The sequence below is a fragment of the Camelus ferus genome, chromosome X, assembly GCF_009834535.1.
Source record: "Camelus ferus isolate YT-003-E chromosome X, BCGSAC_Cfer_1.0, whole genome shotgun sequence".
Lineage (NCBI taxonomy): Eukaryota > Metazoa > Chordata > Mammalia > Artiodactyla > Camelidae > Camelus > Camelus ferus.
Window position 1 is genome coordinate 39,007,882 of NC_045732.1, and position 17,112 is coordinate 39,024,993.

General features: G+C 35.1%; 1 protein-coding gene and 1 pseudogene across 2 annotated transcripts in view; one reads left to right on the top strand and one right to left on the bottom strand.

The window, feature by feature from the left end:
* The window catches only part of USP9X (ubiquitin specific peptidase 9 X-linked), a 119,956-nt gene that overhangs the window by 16,576 nt on the left and 86,268 nt on the right, over positions 1-17,112 (bottom strand). For both annotated transcript variants that reach the window (XM_032475572.1, XM_032475571.1), the window contains exons 27-34: positions 13,977-14,085; positions 13,604-13,750; positions 12,832-12,978; positions 11,837-12,059; positions 9,519-9,739; positions 6,922-7,112; positions 3,426-3,599; positions 1,004-1,145 (exon numbers count right to left, since the gene is read on the bottom strand). In XM_032475572.1, the coding sequence (XP_032331463.1) occupies positions 1,004-1,145; positions 3,426-3,599; positions 6,922-7,112; positions 9,519-9,739; positions 11,837-12,059; positions 12,832-12,978; positions 13,604-13,750; positions 13,977-14,085 (1,354 nt within the window). The remainder of the gene's footprint in view (positions 1-1,003; positions 1,146-3,425; positions 3,600-6,921; positions 7,113-9,518; positions 9,740-11,836; positions 12,060-12,831; positions 12,979-13,603; positions 13,751-13,976; positions 14,086-17,112) is intronic.
* On the top strand, positions 10,050-11,073 carry LOC116662181 (annotated as a pseudogene).

The following is a 17,112-nucleotide window of genomic DNA, read 5'->3' on the forward strand; positions in this document are numbered from 1 at the left end:
ATATGGAAATAGCTGATGCCATTTGTTATAAATTGCAACCATCAGTGACACAGACATTCACTGCCTGGTTTCTGTACTGTCACTATTAGCTAACCATTACTACTTGTTTGATATTTACTGTTATTTTAATGAAGGTGTGGTTTGCTGTGAGCAAACTATAGAAAGGTAACAGCAACTAATATTTACTGGGCAATTAGGTACGGAAGTTATATGCTAAGTGCTGCCCAAGTAGTAACATGTTTACTACTGAATCTTAAGGATGGAATTAGGAGTAGCAGAGAGATTAGGTAACTTGCCTCAAGTCTTGGAGCTGTGAGTGGCAGGCAGTATGGCTTTACAGCTCATGATCTCAACCTCTAGACTTTAATACCTCTCTAAGTGGTATGTAAGGTCAAAACACAGGTGACTCAGAGGTCAGAGGGCTTGGGAGCCCAGAAAAAACACACATTATTTATCACATGTATATGTAAATTGTCTCTTCCAGAGTTAAGTGCCCGCAGACAAAAAACTAACCAGGTTAGTCTAAAAATCTGATTCAAGTAGTTTAAAAACACAGGTGGTAGAAGAGATCTTTTGTGGCTAAATAAATGAATGGTTTCAGACTTCCTGGTCTTGACTAGTAACTCTGGACATGAGAGGAGAAACGCATTCCTCCATCAGCTCTGTAGCTTTGAGGATTTCAATAGCAGTTTAGTTGGGTATGGATGAAAACTGTCTGTGTAACTCAGATAAGAGAATGTGGTATTAAGCTATTATGACTTCTAAAGTGACTCACTCTTATCTTCACCTGTTTTCCCCAGCCCTTCTGGCACTTTCTCTTAATCATCTTTCCCTGACAAACCTTTAAGTCAGTTATCTTAACTACCTCTTTGCTACCACTGTAACACAAAGCAGGGTAGGTAATAAAGAGGGTGAATTTTGAGAACAAAGAAAAACAATCAGCTTTTCCCAAACCCATTACATGTAATCATAATTATTTTAAACAAAATAGGGCAATTCATACCTTTTTATTGCATTTTTCACAATGATAAGCATTTGCACCTTCTAATAAATCTCCTTTGACATACTGTTCCAAAGAATCGAGAAGATTTTGGTGATTTCTAATGTCTACATTCAAAGTCGTAAAAGATTCTTCACACTCGTATCTGAAGATATTATTTAAGAAATGATTAAAGAGAATTTATTCCTTAGTTTTCTAAACATCATATTTAGTTATGGACTCAATGAAAACTACTTTTGTAGTATTTGTAATATAACCCACAACTTGTAAGTCATAGAATGTTACCGATAAATGAGTTATTTATGGGTGACTTACCCTCTCCTGGGCATGACATAGATTGTTTACACACTACATAAAACAGGTTCTTTACCTTCACAACAAACCTGCTAGAGAAATGCCACCATCTCCACGTCAGAGATGAGAGAAGTGGGGTTCAGAATGTTAATTTGGTCAAGATTACTAGGAAAATGGTGTTATGAAGCCAGGCCTGTCTGGTTTCACAGTGCAACTGCTTCATGGTGTACCATACCGATTCTACCGTCATCTGTTTAGATAGTAATTCATGCCAAGGCCAAAGCATGAATTCATCAAGTTCTGAAAAGGGTATTTTAAATTATTAATGAGCTGAATTTTTAAATGTTTCTCCTCTTCTGTAATGGAAACCTTACTAAAGTACAAGTTTGAACACACAAATGAATAGGGGATAAGCAATCTGAATAGGGGCCAGAATCCCAACTCGTGGCAATTTTCTACTGAAGGAATTTTCAGATTTCTGATGAGACATATTCATAAATTTAGAACATGGGATGTGGGGGATTCATTCTCAATCACTAAATTCATTCATTCAACAAATATCTTGAGTACCTACCCTGTTTAAAGCACTATGTGATAGTCAATGTTTAGGACAGTCCTTCATGTTTAGGGCTTTTCAATTTAAGGAAAAAAGGTATGTACATAAAGGCATTTATAAGTGACGTGAATCGAATATGAAGTATTAAGCAAGTTGCTACTATAACTGGGGAACCCATAGAAGAGAAAAGTTAGATTTTATGATTCCAGTTAAAAACTAGGACATTCTAAGATGCGAAGTTGGCAAAGTTTTTCTATAAAAGGCTAGGTAGTAAATATTACATGGCCTTTTTGGGCCATGAGGTTCCTGTTGAACTCTGCTGTTATAACTAAAGCAGTCAGACAGTAGGTAAGAGAGTGGGAATGCGCCAATATAACTTCATAAAAGCAGATGCAGGGCTGGATTTGACCTATGGTCCATAGTTTGTTAACCCGTGTTCTGGACAAATACCCTAAAACAGACTGTCTTAGGGCTCTTTATGTAACCTTCTGGCATATAACAGTAGTAGTTTAATTGTGCAGTAGGTATTTGAACTTTAGGGATCTTTAAGATCATGTTCTCTGGACATTTTCACTTGGCAAAGAAAACCAGTAATTTCCAAATAATTTTGAAAACTGTCTAGAACAAACCTAGAAAGACTGACAATAGATGATACTAATTTTTTTTTTACCAGTAATTGAAAACAAGAGGTTAAAGTGACAATTTTATTGTTCACCTAATGCAAAAGGTCTTTCAAAAGGATCAAAAGTTGTCCCGGCTATGTGAATAATTTTATGGCCTCATTCGGACTGAATGGTTTAACATTTATATAGTATTGCTTTTCCCACTATCACTTCCCTATGTTAAAAAATGAAGCACCTCCACCAACCATATACACACATAACCTATGACTATATATAATGCTGTTTTGGACTTGTAGAAAATACTATCTTATGATATTTTGGTGAGAAGAGATTTCAAACTAACATTGACAACATACAAGAGACGTTCCAAAGTAAAACTTCCGTATAATAGACATAAACAAGTATTTATCAGTAACGAACTCTAATAGTTATTTAAGTATTCTCAGTAACAGCCCTTAATCAAACAACTTCCCTTTTAAGCAAAAACCTATTTGTTTAGCCAACTCTTGCTGTAAATGTTCTGTGTGGAAAACATACCTTAAAGACAGTGACAATCAATGCTATTTTCAAAAAGTCAGTATTTCATTTGTATAGGAAACAGTGCTCCATGTCTGTTATCGTCTAAACTTAATGTATTTAACATTATAGATATTTTAATTCTAAGATAGAGGGCAAATTTATAATTAACCGCTATAGCTATATGCAAAATGCCATTTTATTTTCCTAGGCATGATCACACATAAAAGCATGCAGGAGTATGAAATAGTAAGAGCTTAGGTAGAGTTAAAGGAATCTAATGTAATCTGACAAAAACAAACAAAACCCCACAGTAGTAAGGTATGCACAGTATGTAACTCATCCAGTCTCAGGTATTTAATAATTTCGGTAGAATACTCATACTCCACTTTTGTACAAAACTACTAGTAAAAATAAACAGTACGTTAGCACCTACCTATGTGGGCAGCCTTGGCAAATCTTCTGATCAGCAAAGGAACCTCCTAAGACTTTACTTAGCATAGCTGGATGTCCCAAGGCTTTCAAAGCTTCATCTAAACTATCCACCAATGAATTAAAAAATTCTAAAGCATCATGTTGTTCACGCAGGTTAACAGGCTCACCCCAAAGCCTAAGAAATGAATGGAGTAAAATATGTAATGTGCAACACTCTGAGAACAACATATACAATATATATTTTCAGGAAAAAAGCAATACAACAGCAAATGACAGTATGTAAAATGCAATTTTATTCTTCAGCTACGTGAGGAAGTAGAAAAAAACCAACCACTCTTTATGTTTCAGGTGCTGAGGGAGAGAAAGTGAGACTCATAGTCAAAGTGGTAGTTCAGTAAGGAAGAAATACCATCAAACGACTGGTGTGGCTGATGGACAGTTTGGCTCCAAGAAGGATGGTTGCTGTAGGTAATATGGTATAGACATGCATTTTGAATCCAACTGAAGATGCAATTAAAATGAGGTGGTTGATCTCACTTTTATGTAGATGTTAATTACTACTATTTCTTTCATTTTGCCTAAATTTCAGGTTACAAACACTTAAATTAGGCAAATCAATCCCAAGAAAACAAACTATCAATTGTGTGTACCACAATATGCGAAATGATACTAATAAAACCCAGGCACTGCTAGAAACTATCAATGACATCCAGTTTTTTATTTATAGAGTCATATAGAGAATATAAGTAAATTCATTTTAAGTGAGATATAACAAATGTATTTTAAGTATGCTAGAGGAACAAACGGTCTTTTAATAAATCCTTTTGTAACTTTTACTACGCAACAAATAATCTCATCTCACTTATATTTCAGCTGTTAAATTTGCATATAGTAAGTTTAAAATCAAATATATTATCATTTGTTAAAAGGTACCTTTATAATGGAGAGATCTGTTAAGACACCAAAGGATCAAAACTAATACCACCAATAATCAGGTAAACTGATACTATATGCCTCGCAACGCAATGCAATGAGAAGCATATAGTAACATCACCTACAGTTTCCTTGCCAGAAAGTTTAACCTGAATCTAATCATGGGGAGATAATCATACAGATCAAGGAAGTCAGACACACGCTGTAAGACAACTGGCCTAGATTCTTCAAAAATGCCATTACCATTAAGGACATGAAAAGTTAGGGAGATTATTTTAGAGATGACTAAAGCGGTAACAACCAAATTCTTGTGATTCCTTCTAGGATACCAGTCTGGAATTGGGGAAAAAGTTATAAAGAATATTTTGGGGAAATTGGAATACACATTGATGATTATTAGAATATTAGACACTATTAAATCAATATTAAAATTTCACAGATGTGATAATTGTATTAAGGAAAACTTAATTCTTAGAGGATACATGTTCAAGCATGTATAGTGTCTTATTTGCAATTTACTATCAATTTGATTAGAAAAAACAAAAAACAAAAACCAAGTATAACAAGCAAATATGGCAAAATGTTAACAACTGGTAAACCTAGGTAAAGAGTATATAACAAAAGTGATAATTATACTACTTCAACTTTTCTGTTGGTTTGAAATTTTTCAACATAAAAAACTGCAGCTAGGAAATGTGGTTAACTAACCCACATGTATCAAGAGTATATTAAACCCACATGTATCAAGAGTATATTACATGTCTAAAGTGTGGATAATCCAAAAGTGTTGGTCTAGATGATTATGCGAGCTCCACTAGCATAGAGAGTAATTGAGAAGTCAAAAATGCAATATAAGAAAAGAGAAAACTGTATGTAATTGAATGACAAATTTTCAGAGAAAAGCTCAAAAAGCTTGAGAGTAATTTGGAAGAGGAAGAACAGAAATACTAAAAGCCTTATGGCAGAGACAGGACAAGCTGGAGAAGGAAAGAGAACTGGAATAGTCACAGAGGAAGAGAAGGGGTGTGCCAGGTGATGGGATTGAAAAGAGCAAAAGCAGAGCTGGGTGCTGCGTGCAAGCCAGTAAGTATGGATTAAGTAGGGGGCCTAGTTAGAGGACTCGGAGGAATTTATATGGTGAGTCATAGGGAGGTCATTGTACTACAAAGCAGTGGTTTCAAAAGAAATCTAAGCAGTATCCTTGCAGGGAAAAGGGGAGCTGCTCTAATTGAAGCAGGGAAGGTGGACCAGAATGGCAGTGTCAGGTGACCCGACCCTTTGCTTCCCCTGCTCTCTCTCAGCTGTCTGGGAGATACCTTGAAGGGATTCTAAGAAGTATTATTTAAAAAACCCACTGCTATGAAGGATTACAGCCTTTTCATACACAGTAGATACGTGGTTGTACTATGGTATTATAGCACAGTGCATGACATAATAGGCAATGGTTTTTTAAAAAGGTGAAATAAATGAAGCCAGAAAAACAAGATCAACATATAACTGAAGATTTTTTAATTTAAAAAAAAAAAAAAAAAAAGCCCCAAGGTATTTAGCCCACCTTTCCTATTAAATTATATATTACAATAGACAGTTGGCATAGGGGAGTTTTCCATTATAGATCTATTCTAGCTAATAAATTAAAGGATGATAAAATTAGAATGTTGCCATTTTGTAACACCAATGAAATGCTGCATTTAGGCAATGACGATCAGTGGTTGTTACCATAAGGAGAGAGACATATTATGTACTTCTCACTGAGGTAATCGTTACCACCTATGAAGTAGCCTTGCCTATCCATTTCCAGAAAACTAACACCCAAATCTGATCAAGCCTCTAGAACTCACTACTTATTCAAAGGAAATACAGGGGACTGAGGAAAACAGAAAATACCATAAGGATCCCATCAATAAACTCTAGATGGAAAAATTTACAGGGTTAACCACGTTTTCCCAGCCCCCCTCCCAAATAATTACAAGAGTGGAAAAAGATTAGAAGAGACTAAAGAGTTGTATCAATATCTGCAATATATGGACTTCATTTGGATCATGATTTCAAAAAATACACAGTAAAAAACAATCATGAGGTAACTGGGTAAATTTTAACACTGACAAGGATATTAAGGAATTTTAAAAAGATGTAATAGTATCATGTTTAAGTTAAAAAATTTTAGCGATACATAGTGAAATGTTTATGGATGAAACTATGTATTTGAGATTTGCTTCAGAACAATTGGGAAAGAAGTAGATAGGAATGTAGATTAAGACTGGTCATGTATTGACTACTGTTAAAATAGTGATGAATACATAAGGGCTAATACTCTTCCTCCCTACTATGTATATATTAGTAAGTGTTCAAAATAAAACATCTTAACAGACTTAACATCTTAAGAGACTAAAGAATGTTGCTTCTTACTGATACTCTACCTCCTTTGGAGACAAGACAAACCTAACTATGAAGTTAAACATAAAGGTGTCTTCCAACATAGGTTTTAGAAATTTAACATTGGTGTATTGAGATGCTCATAAAGGTTTAAGCAGTATCCCTATAACTATCCATCCATAGTTTACCTGAACTGTTTCCAAAATCCTCTGGGCACATAGTACTGTAGTCGAGAAGCAGCTAAATGACCAAAGATGACCTGAAGGTGTCTGAGGACACCAATATTGTACTCTTTCCTATCTTCTGTTTTACTTAATGCTGGTTTGTCTTCAAACTGTTGAGGGTATCCAAATACATCATCTCTGGGATCAACATTGCTCTAGAAACCAAAAGATATCATTAATGAGCTCATCTAACTTTAAAGTATAGTAAAATATGTTGAGACAAATGCCAGTTTGTGAACAAATGATCTGTACTTCTTTTTCTTATTTCCAAAGCACTTAACTTTTAATTTACAGTATCAGTGTTTATGTCCACCATTTCACATAAGACTTGTCATAAAGGAATAACTCTATGTATCAGAGAAGTACGTAATATACCAGAATAGAGTGTAGTGATTAACTTAAGACTGAACTGGACACAAATGCAGGTTCTGCCGCTTATAAGCTAAGTAACTTTGAGCAAGTAAGTTACTTAACCTTTGTAAACTTCAGCTTCCTCATGTGTAAGTGGGAAAAACACATTCTTCATGTAGCTGTTATGAGGATTATACGACATAATGCATATAAAGTGCCCAGAACTCTATACATTCAATAAAATATACATATTAAGAATAGCAGTACTCTTCAACAAATGGTGCTGGAAAAACTAGATGTGCATCCACATGCAAAGGAATGATGTCGGACTTTCCCCTAACACCATATACAAAAATCTACTCAATACAGATCAAAGATCTGAATGTAAAAGCCAAAACTATGAAACTACTGAAATATAGAGCAAAAGCTTCACAACACTGGATTGGATTTGGATATAACACCAAAGACACAGGCAGTGAAAGAAGAGACATACTGGACCTCATGAAAGAAAAGACTTGTGCAAAGAAACTGCAACCCTTGCACACTGTTGGTGATGTAAAATGGTGCAGCCACTAGAGAAAACAGTTCCTCAAAAAACGAAACATAGAACTACCAAATCCAGCAATTCCACTTCTGGGTATAACACCCAAAAGAACTGAAAGAAAGGTCTCGAAGAGGTATTTGTACATCCATGTTCACAGCAGTATTATTCACAGTAGCCAAAAAGTGTAAGCAACCCAAATGTTTAACTGATGAATAAATGGATAAACTAATGTGGTATACATTCAAAGGAATATTATTCCGTCTTTAAAAGGAAGGAAATTCTGTTATGTACTATGAAATCGATAAACCTCAAAGACATTATGTTAAGTGAAATAAGCCAATCACAAAAAGACAAATACGGTATGATTCCACTTATATGAGGTAACTAGAATAGTCAAACTCAGAGATGGAAAGAAAATGGTGGCTGCATAACTATGTTTGAGATCTTTGATATAGAAATAGACAATGTCCAGCGCTGCCCATGAGAAACTTAGTCTGGGGAAGGGAAAAAAAGCACACAGGCAAAAAACCAAATCAAATACACCCTACAGTGCAGTGGGTTGCCGGAACAACACAAAGCAGAGGGTACCATGAGAGCAAAGGTGAGACAAATTATTTGAACTATATCATGTTTTCAGTTAGCTACCCCTAACTGATGTTGAGCTTAACTCAACATCCCATAGATGACACAGACTGCAGAATCAGAATTTTTACCCAGTGCAATGGTTCTTAACCAGCTGTGGGTATAAGCATCACCTACGAAACTTTTTAAAAAAGCAAAAATGCTCAGATCCCAATCCCTTACTGATGCAGTTCAGTAGACCTGGGGAGAGTTGAGGCTAGTGTTGTTTCAGAAGTCCTGTAAGTGATAAACTACCTCAGAGCTGATAGTTTGGTGACTAAAGAGAGGGAATGAGAAAACAACCATTTATGATGTTTACTACAATTAGAGCATGCTCTGGCTTCTTTCTTCAGCTCTCTCCAACACCATGAACGGGAAAAGGTAAAATAAAAGCAAAGAAATACCGGGTGGATACAAACATGATCACAACTTAAGTCTTGCCATATTCTCTTCTTTAAAGGACCATGCCATAGTTATGTCAACTCTGATCTACCACTACAATCTAACTTTCCCACACCTTTATTCTGCATTGGATATGCGGTAGGCAGCCTAAATTTTGTCAAGTAGAGAGAAGCTTGTTCCTAAGCAAAAAGAGTTATGATCTGGGGGAAATATAAAGGTAATCTAATAGTAAGCACTGATAATGAAACTGGCATAGTTTATAACTTGGCACAAATTAATGGAAATACATAATTAAAATATCAAATAGAAAAGTGAAAATATAATTTAAACTATTATTAAAAATGAAGATTCTTATCATTTAACAAACTCTAAATTATACCAAACACTTCCCCTCCTAAAAGTGAATACATTAACTACTGCTTTAAAACATATAAACTGTTATAAATATTAACTGTAGGTGAAAGTCTGGTAGACAGACAGTGAGCGCTATGTTGAGGTAGCAGTCTCCGCTGGGAGATTCAGCTTTATTTTCAAATATATGTCAATAGGTCCAATGAAAGTATAATACTCTTGAAGAGAGAACAATAGTTATCTGGAATTAGAACTTCAAACAGAGAAAACAAAAATGCTAAATAAAATTTACCTCATTGTCCTGCTTCTCATCCCCAGACATATCATCATCTACATCACCACCTGTGCCTTCGATTGCAAGAATACCATTCCTAATAGAGGGTATCATGTAGAGTTGCTGAATCACAGAATTCATGTAACAAGTAGCACCAGCATTTTTCAGTCCCACAAATCCTTTTGGAGGGCGGGGTCCAACAGGTGGCAGATACTCCCACTCAGTAAGTGCTTCACAAGCTGAAAGAAGATAAAAGATTCTTGTAACATGAATATAACCATTCTGTCCACTTAGGATCTATTAAGTTCATAAGGATTCTCACAAGATAGTACAATGCTAATTCCTACATGTTAACTTTACTTTTAACTGTATAATAGTTTAGCCATTATGAACTTTAACTTTTTCTACTTTTGTATATTTTTTTGTATTTTTTTTAAAGGCCTTCAAACTCATTCTGGAATGAAATGCTGTATAAATACATCAACATATTATAGCTTAGTCAGTTTTAAATAATCCTAAGGTATCACCTGAGTTTACATCCAGGTTCTGATGCTTACCAACTCTTTCATCTTCAGGTAAGCCTGTTTCCTTTCTAATAAATATAGTAATAAGAGTAACACTTGCTCTGCCTATAATCATGCTATTTTGAGGAGCAAACGAAATAGTGGATTTGAGTGCTTTGAGAACTGTAAATCACTGCACATCTCCCTCTATCTAGTATAAACCTGGAAACAACATAAATATCATCACTGTAAGACTGTAAATAAACTATACTATATTGAGCTGAAAGGTATACAGCTAATAAATGGGAATTAGGTATATATTCATATGTTAATAGGAAACAATTGCAGATATATTAAGGGAAAAACAAAGTGAAGAACACTGTGTGTCCTACATGCCAATCGTGGTTAAAATAACTAAAGAAAAAAAGATTTTTTATGTGGATTTTGCATACAGAGATGCTGGGAGGACAGACATGGACTGAAGATAATGGTTATGCTATCAAAGGGGACCAGGGGACTAGAATGGGCAGGAAACATATTTTTTAGAATATATCCTCTTTTGGCATTTGAAATTTTTACCATGCAAATGTACTACTTAAAAACAAGCAGCCTTTCTCTTTCTCCCATCGTGGAGCTTGTGGAGGCGTGCTGGGAATAGGAGGTTTAAAATAGCAAATAGGCCTGGAAGGCTGTGGTCCAAGGCTCTATTTTTGCTGGCTATAAGCAGGGTCCTCTGAAACCAGAGGCAGCACACAGTTCTTAAAATTGAAGGTGTTTATGCCCAAGATGAAACTGAATTCTATTTGGATAAAAAATGTGCTCATGTGTACAGAGCAAACAACAACAGTGACTCTTGGCGGCAAACTGAATACCAGAAGCATCTTGGGAAAGGTAACTCTTGCCCATGGAAACAGTGCGTTGGTTCACGCCGAATTCCAAAGCAACCCTTCCTGCTAAGGCCATTGGACAAAGAATCTGTGTGATGCTGTATACCTTGAGAATTTAAACTTATTCAAAACTAACTAGATCAAAGTGTGGATTTGTTTTTTAAAAATGAACACAATATCCCACTTTACAGTATATAGATTTGGTAGAATATCTAACTGTTTCACCTTTCAAGCATTCAGTTTAATCAGAATCTCATAAAATCACTTTAAAAGTCCTTATATTCTGAAACACAACATATCAAAAAATAACGACATTCTTAAAGATTTACTATAATCAAATATACTTTTAAGCTTTGTAAACTAACAGTGGTTTTCTCCTAAAACAGAACAGCCTCCGTTGTGTTTGCCTTATTTCTACTGTCTTGGCCATTCTATACTGCCCTCATCCCTTGTGAGCCTCAGTTCTGTATCAGTAAGATCTGGAGTATACAGTTTATTTCATGGGCTTCATGTGAGCATTAACTGAGGACATAAAAGTCAACTAAACTGTCATCTTCTCATAATCCAATCTTTAAAACCAGATTTTCTTTGAATTTATATGAAAATAACATTAAAGAACTTCTAAGTGAGGGCCTGAAAGGTTTCCCAATGCATGTAATTTGAGTTTTAAGTTTGAACTCTGGCATTTATTTTGACTATTCTACTTTGGAGTTTGGGTTTCAGTCCAGATTTGACTGAGATGAAATTAATTTTGTTGCTAAATACTTGCACCACTTACATACAGGAAGACATTTAACAAACATTTGATTATTTTTCTACATTAAAACTCTTTGCTGACTGAAAGGAAAACATGAGTTGAAGATGCTTCCTAAAGAAAAAAAGGAAAACAGAATCTGAACACATTAGAGAATTATCTGTCATCAGAATGTTGTATTTTGAAACTTACTAGTTATTGCTGTGCCAATGTAATACATTTCAGTCAAAGAATCTACTATCTGTTTGAGGTTCCTTACACAGCCAACAGCTAATGCTACAAGTAACTCAAAGCCTGCATTAATGGTAGCTGGTGAACTACAGACTGGAATAGCCTGTTCAGCTGGCAGTTCTCCATTTCTCATATACTGCAGGTAAACATTGGATGCAGGGAAGATGAAATCATCAATTAATTCCTACAAAGTTGAAAAAAGGATTATGTATTAGCAATGATATAGATATGTTTTTATAAAAACATGTATGTAAAGTTACATATGCGCATGTGTGTATATGTATATATTTTTAAAGAAAGAAATGTCTTTGGGAAGAAAATAATGTCAAATTACTCATCAGAACTCAAGATCTCATTACATTTCAGAAAATTTACTTGGATTTTCTAATAAAAAGATTCCACTTCAAAACAATATTTACACAATAAACAAACCAACCCAATTTCTCAGGTTACAAACTATTTAACTATCAAGAATGAGCTGACTGTAGCACTTAACAAAATTCACCCTTTAAGTAAGTATACTCTTTTAATCACATGTATACCCAAACTCATTTTGAATAAAAATAAATGTCCTAAAATGATACTTTTTGCTTCCTTGAGTTACTGCATGTGAAGAAACTCATTAAAGAAATATAAGGTGCAGTCTTATACAGTAAGAGATTTGTCTCATTTTAAATAGTCTCATGAAATGAAAAGTTCGTATTTGCTAAATAGAAAAATTAAACACTGCTTATTTACTTCATAAAATACACAGTACTGAAATTTTATTTAAATATAAAATTTAGAAATTATATTTAAAAAATTACTATAACCTCTATAAAGTTTCTTTAAAAGCAGAAAAGAAAAACAAGGTCAAGACAATACACCAAAGACATGATACTATAATCAGACAGATTTGCTAATAAACATTTAGAAGGTTATGACATCTAGCTTAGGACCAAGACGACAGAACTTACTTTAATCAGATTAGCACCTCCTTTTTCACAACCAATATGATACTTTTTCTCAGGGGTTTGAAAAGCCAGTAATTCTTTTGTTACCCCAAGGTGGCCTTCCAAGATTGTCTCTTCAACACCTGTTTCACCGGTTCTTTTAACATCATCCTGCCAAAGAAAAAAATCAAATGCCTAACTTATACAAGGGAGGGAGAGAGAGAGGGGGAACCAGAACAAGAGACGGCTAGACAGAGGTAATTGCTCCAAATCTTTCCATTCTAAGCAAGTTTTTCTCTTCAGAACCTTCTAGAAGTAGGCTTTACAAACTAGTAGAAGAAATGCTAATCTGAAGGCTAAAAGCTACAAATCTCTTCGGAAATAAATTCTCATATAATGCTAAGTAAAAAGTATTATGTGCTAAGATCAAGAGTGATTAATTAAGTGCTAGTCTATGAGACTCATTTTTTGATGAAAACAGTTCAAGAATACTTTTTTAAAAATGAAAATTTGTAAAAAAAAAACAAAAAACAAAAACCCCCAAAACAACCCCCCCCAAGATTCTAAAATAGAAGCTGAAAATCAGTATTCCAAGTCTTAAGTAAAAAGAAAAAGCATTTGACAAAACTAGTTAAGCATTCATCCTGTGAATCATGAGTTAATATCCATCAACAGTATATTCTTTGGTCCTTTTTATTACTCTTTGTTTTTCATTTAATCAAAATGCTCAAAACTATAAACTATCTATTAATAAAATACTGTTGATATGGTAAACACAGTGTTAAATGCAACTTACCCTAATTCTTTTAAGCCAGTCAATTTCATTATTGAGAAGAACTTCAGCATTGGGTATATTAATATTACTATTGTAAGCATAATTAAGAAGGTGCCTTAAAAGAGTGAAGTAGTCGCCAGAATGTTTAGCTCTCTCTCTGGCTGTGCTCTGAAACAATACAGAATAATAAGAATTTATATATCTATGCTTAGAATCCATTTTTTAAAAACCAAGGGTTAACTAGAGTAGATGATTAAAATAGTATAGGAAATCACTATTTTATCTATTAAATATAGACTGATCTAACTTTAATACAAGCTAAAACCAAAAATTTCTGAATATTCCTTGTTCAAAGAATGAATCACATTGATAAGCATATTAACAAATGTCTTACCCCCAAAACAGTGAAGAGCAGAGTAATGAAGAAAAGTAGGGGCCTGTGTCCCATGCAACATCTGGTGCACATTAAAAAGAACTGCTCCTGTGCCACCTGGCGAACAGTTCTGAAATACAAATATTTCACATTTAATATATTATTTTCATGAAGAAAAAAAAAAAAAAAAAGACTCCAACACTGTCTCCTTTGGGGGTGTGTGTTAAGGGGTAGGTAAATTAAAAGTAAAAATACAAAAATATGTAACACACCTTTAAGCAGCAACATGTAACAGATGAACTTATTAGGCTGTGTGTCAAGAACTAGAACCTCTTGTTATCACTGAAGAGTTCAAGGGATACCATTTAACACCCTTTTCTTGGAACAGGCTGGAAATGTTCCTCTAGATACAACAGTTGTACAGTGAGCCTTACACATCTTTTTGGCATTCCATAAAATATTTATTCAAATGTGCTCTGGAGCAAACAATTTGTTAAAAATTCTGCTGCAATTACACAGTTAAGGATGTTGCTGCAGATGTCACTTATATTATACTAGTGATTCCCAAAACATGTTACCCAGATCAGCACAACCAGAGAACTTGTCTCAGGTCCCAACCCAGATCTGCTGGATCAGAAATACTAGGAGTGGGGCCCAGCAACCTGTTTTATAACTCCTTTAGGTGACTTTAATGTGCACTAAAGATTGAGAACCACTGTTATTATACAATATTCTATGATTACTCATGGGAAAAACTTGTCTCTGGTCCCAGCACTGGGAAAAAAAGATCTTTTAAAAAAATATGTATACTGGAGGTGGGTAGAGCTCAGTGGTAGAGTGTGTGCTTAGCATGCATGAAGTCCTGGGTTCAATCCCTAGTACTTCCATTAAAAATAAATAAATAAATAAACCTAATTAACCTCCCCAAAATAAAAAACAAAACAACCCCCCCAAATCTTAAAAATATGTATACTATACAGATCTCATTAGAATAAATGCTCCAAGAGGGCAAAAACATCATCTATTTAGTTTACAATTATGCTTCCAGAATGAAGAATGATGTCTGGCATATAATAGGTACTAAGAACCAGATACTAGATGTATAAATACTGTTTGTTTACAAGACGGTGGTCTATTTCCATTATGAAGTAAGCTCTTTCAGGGCAGGGCTTTGCTTTGTTGATGCATGAGTTCCTGGCACCTAGAACAACGTCTGACATATGGAAGATACTCAGTAAGTACCTGCTGTTTCAGCATTTGTGTATCTTACAGACATTACAAACTACATTTCATGGATAGCCATGTTTCAGTCACTGTGCTAGCTGACAGAGCACTTAAAACCAAATTTATAGTTTGATGTAAAGAACAGTATACATTCCATATATTAACCTCCCTCCTGGATGATTTTTAGGTTTCTGAAACCCACACGTAGTCTTAGAAACCAGACCTGTAAAAGCTTTGTGGTTTGAATTTGGTGAAATTCAAATAAATTAAAGTCAGGAGTACCTACTTTTGGGGGAGAAGGTCCTTAACTTTTATTGTATTTTCAAAGGTATATGTCATTCATGCTACCCTCGTTTATTTTTTAAAAAGTTAGGTATGCAGCCCAAATAGGGTGAGGGTCTATAAAGAGTTGGTGCTTATCAGTTTTTGGTGAATCCTCCCTCACACACGCAGACTTCAGTAATATTTTTACAATGATCTATAAAACCTTTACATGCTCCTGGTTGCCTGACTGACCGTATCTCCTACAACTCCCCACCCCACCCCAGTCCCTGCTGTTCCAGCCACACTAGCCTCAGTGCTGTTCTTTAACATGTGAAGTATGTTCCTGACTTGGGACATTTACAGCTGTTCCTTCTGCTTAAAACACACTTCCCCCATTATCTGCATGGATCACTTCATCGCTCTTTCAGAGCTTTGTTTAAAAGGTCACCTTGAGAAATGAATAGATGGAGCACAAGAGGTTCTTAGGACAATGAAATTATTCTGTATGATACTATAGTGGTGGCTACACGTCATTATGCATTTGTCAAAACCCACAGAATGTACCACATCAAGAGTGAATCCTAATGTAAACTATGGACTGTGGTTGATAATAATGTGTCCACATTGGTTCATCGATTGTACCAAATATGCCACACTGGTGACGGATGTTGAGGGTAGGGGAGTATATATGTGTGGGTGGGGAGGGCTATGTGAGAACTCTGTATTTTCTGCTCAATTCTGCTGTGAACCTGAAACTGCTTTAAAAAAAAATAGTCTATTAAAAAAAAGTCACCTTGCTAGGGGGAGGGTATAGCTCAGCGGTAGAGTGCATGCTTAGTATGCACAAGGTCCTGGGTTCAATCCCCAGTACCTCCACTTAAAAAAAAAAAAAAAATAAAAAATAAATTAAAATACATAAAGAAACCTAATTACCCCCCACCAAAAAACAAAAAAATTTTTGTTTAAAGTTACCTTATTAGGGAAGCCTTCCCTGAATATCCTATATAATACTGAACTCCACTGATCTCTCTACCCCTTATCCCCAATTCCTGCTTTATCTCTCTTGATAGCATTTATTACAACATTACATATTTTCCCATGTCTCCCCTTCCTACTCCCCACCCCCTGTAGTAAACAGACTCCAAGAAGGTTGACATTTTATCTGTTTTGTTTACTGCTATATCCCTGGGAGCTAGAACACTGCATAATAGGTACTTGATAAATTATTTACTATTGAGACTGCCTACTATATTAAAATCTAACACTACTTAGTTCTCAGCATCAAAGGCCTTCTGTAAACTGACTCCACAATCTCCTTTACAGCATTATCCTTTTCTCCTCTTCTACTGGACTATTCAGCTGTGCCCTGAAAGGACTATGTCAGGAATGTCAAACTCAAATGACTCCATGGATCAGAGAGGTAACATAAAGGAACTAAACAGGCAGGGTACAAAGCAACAGGTGCTGAAAGGGGCTAGAATAAATATATCCACCTAAAGGAATTCAAATCTAATTGCGAGTTATTACAATAAAATAAGGTCAGTGTTACGTGGAAGCAGACCTCTTTTAATAGGAGCAGAGGTCTGAAAGACCTTCCAAGTCTAGGGATAAGGAAAACTCCTGGAAAATGTGGCACTGAAATTGAAACATATGAACAGAAGCAAAGGCT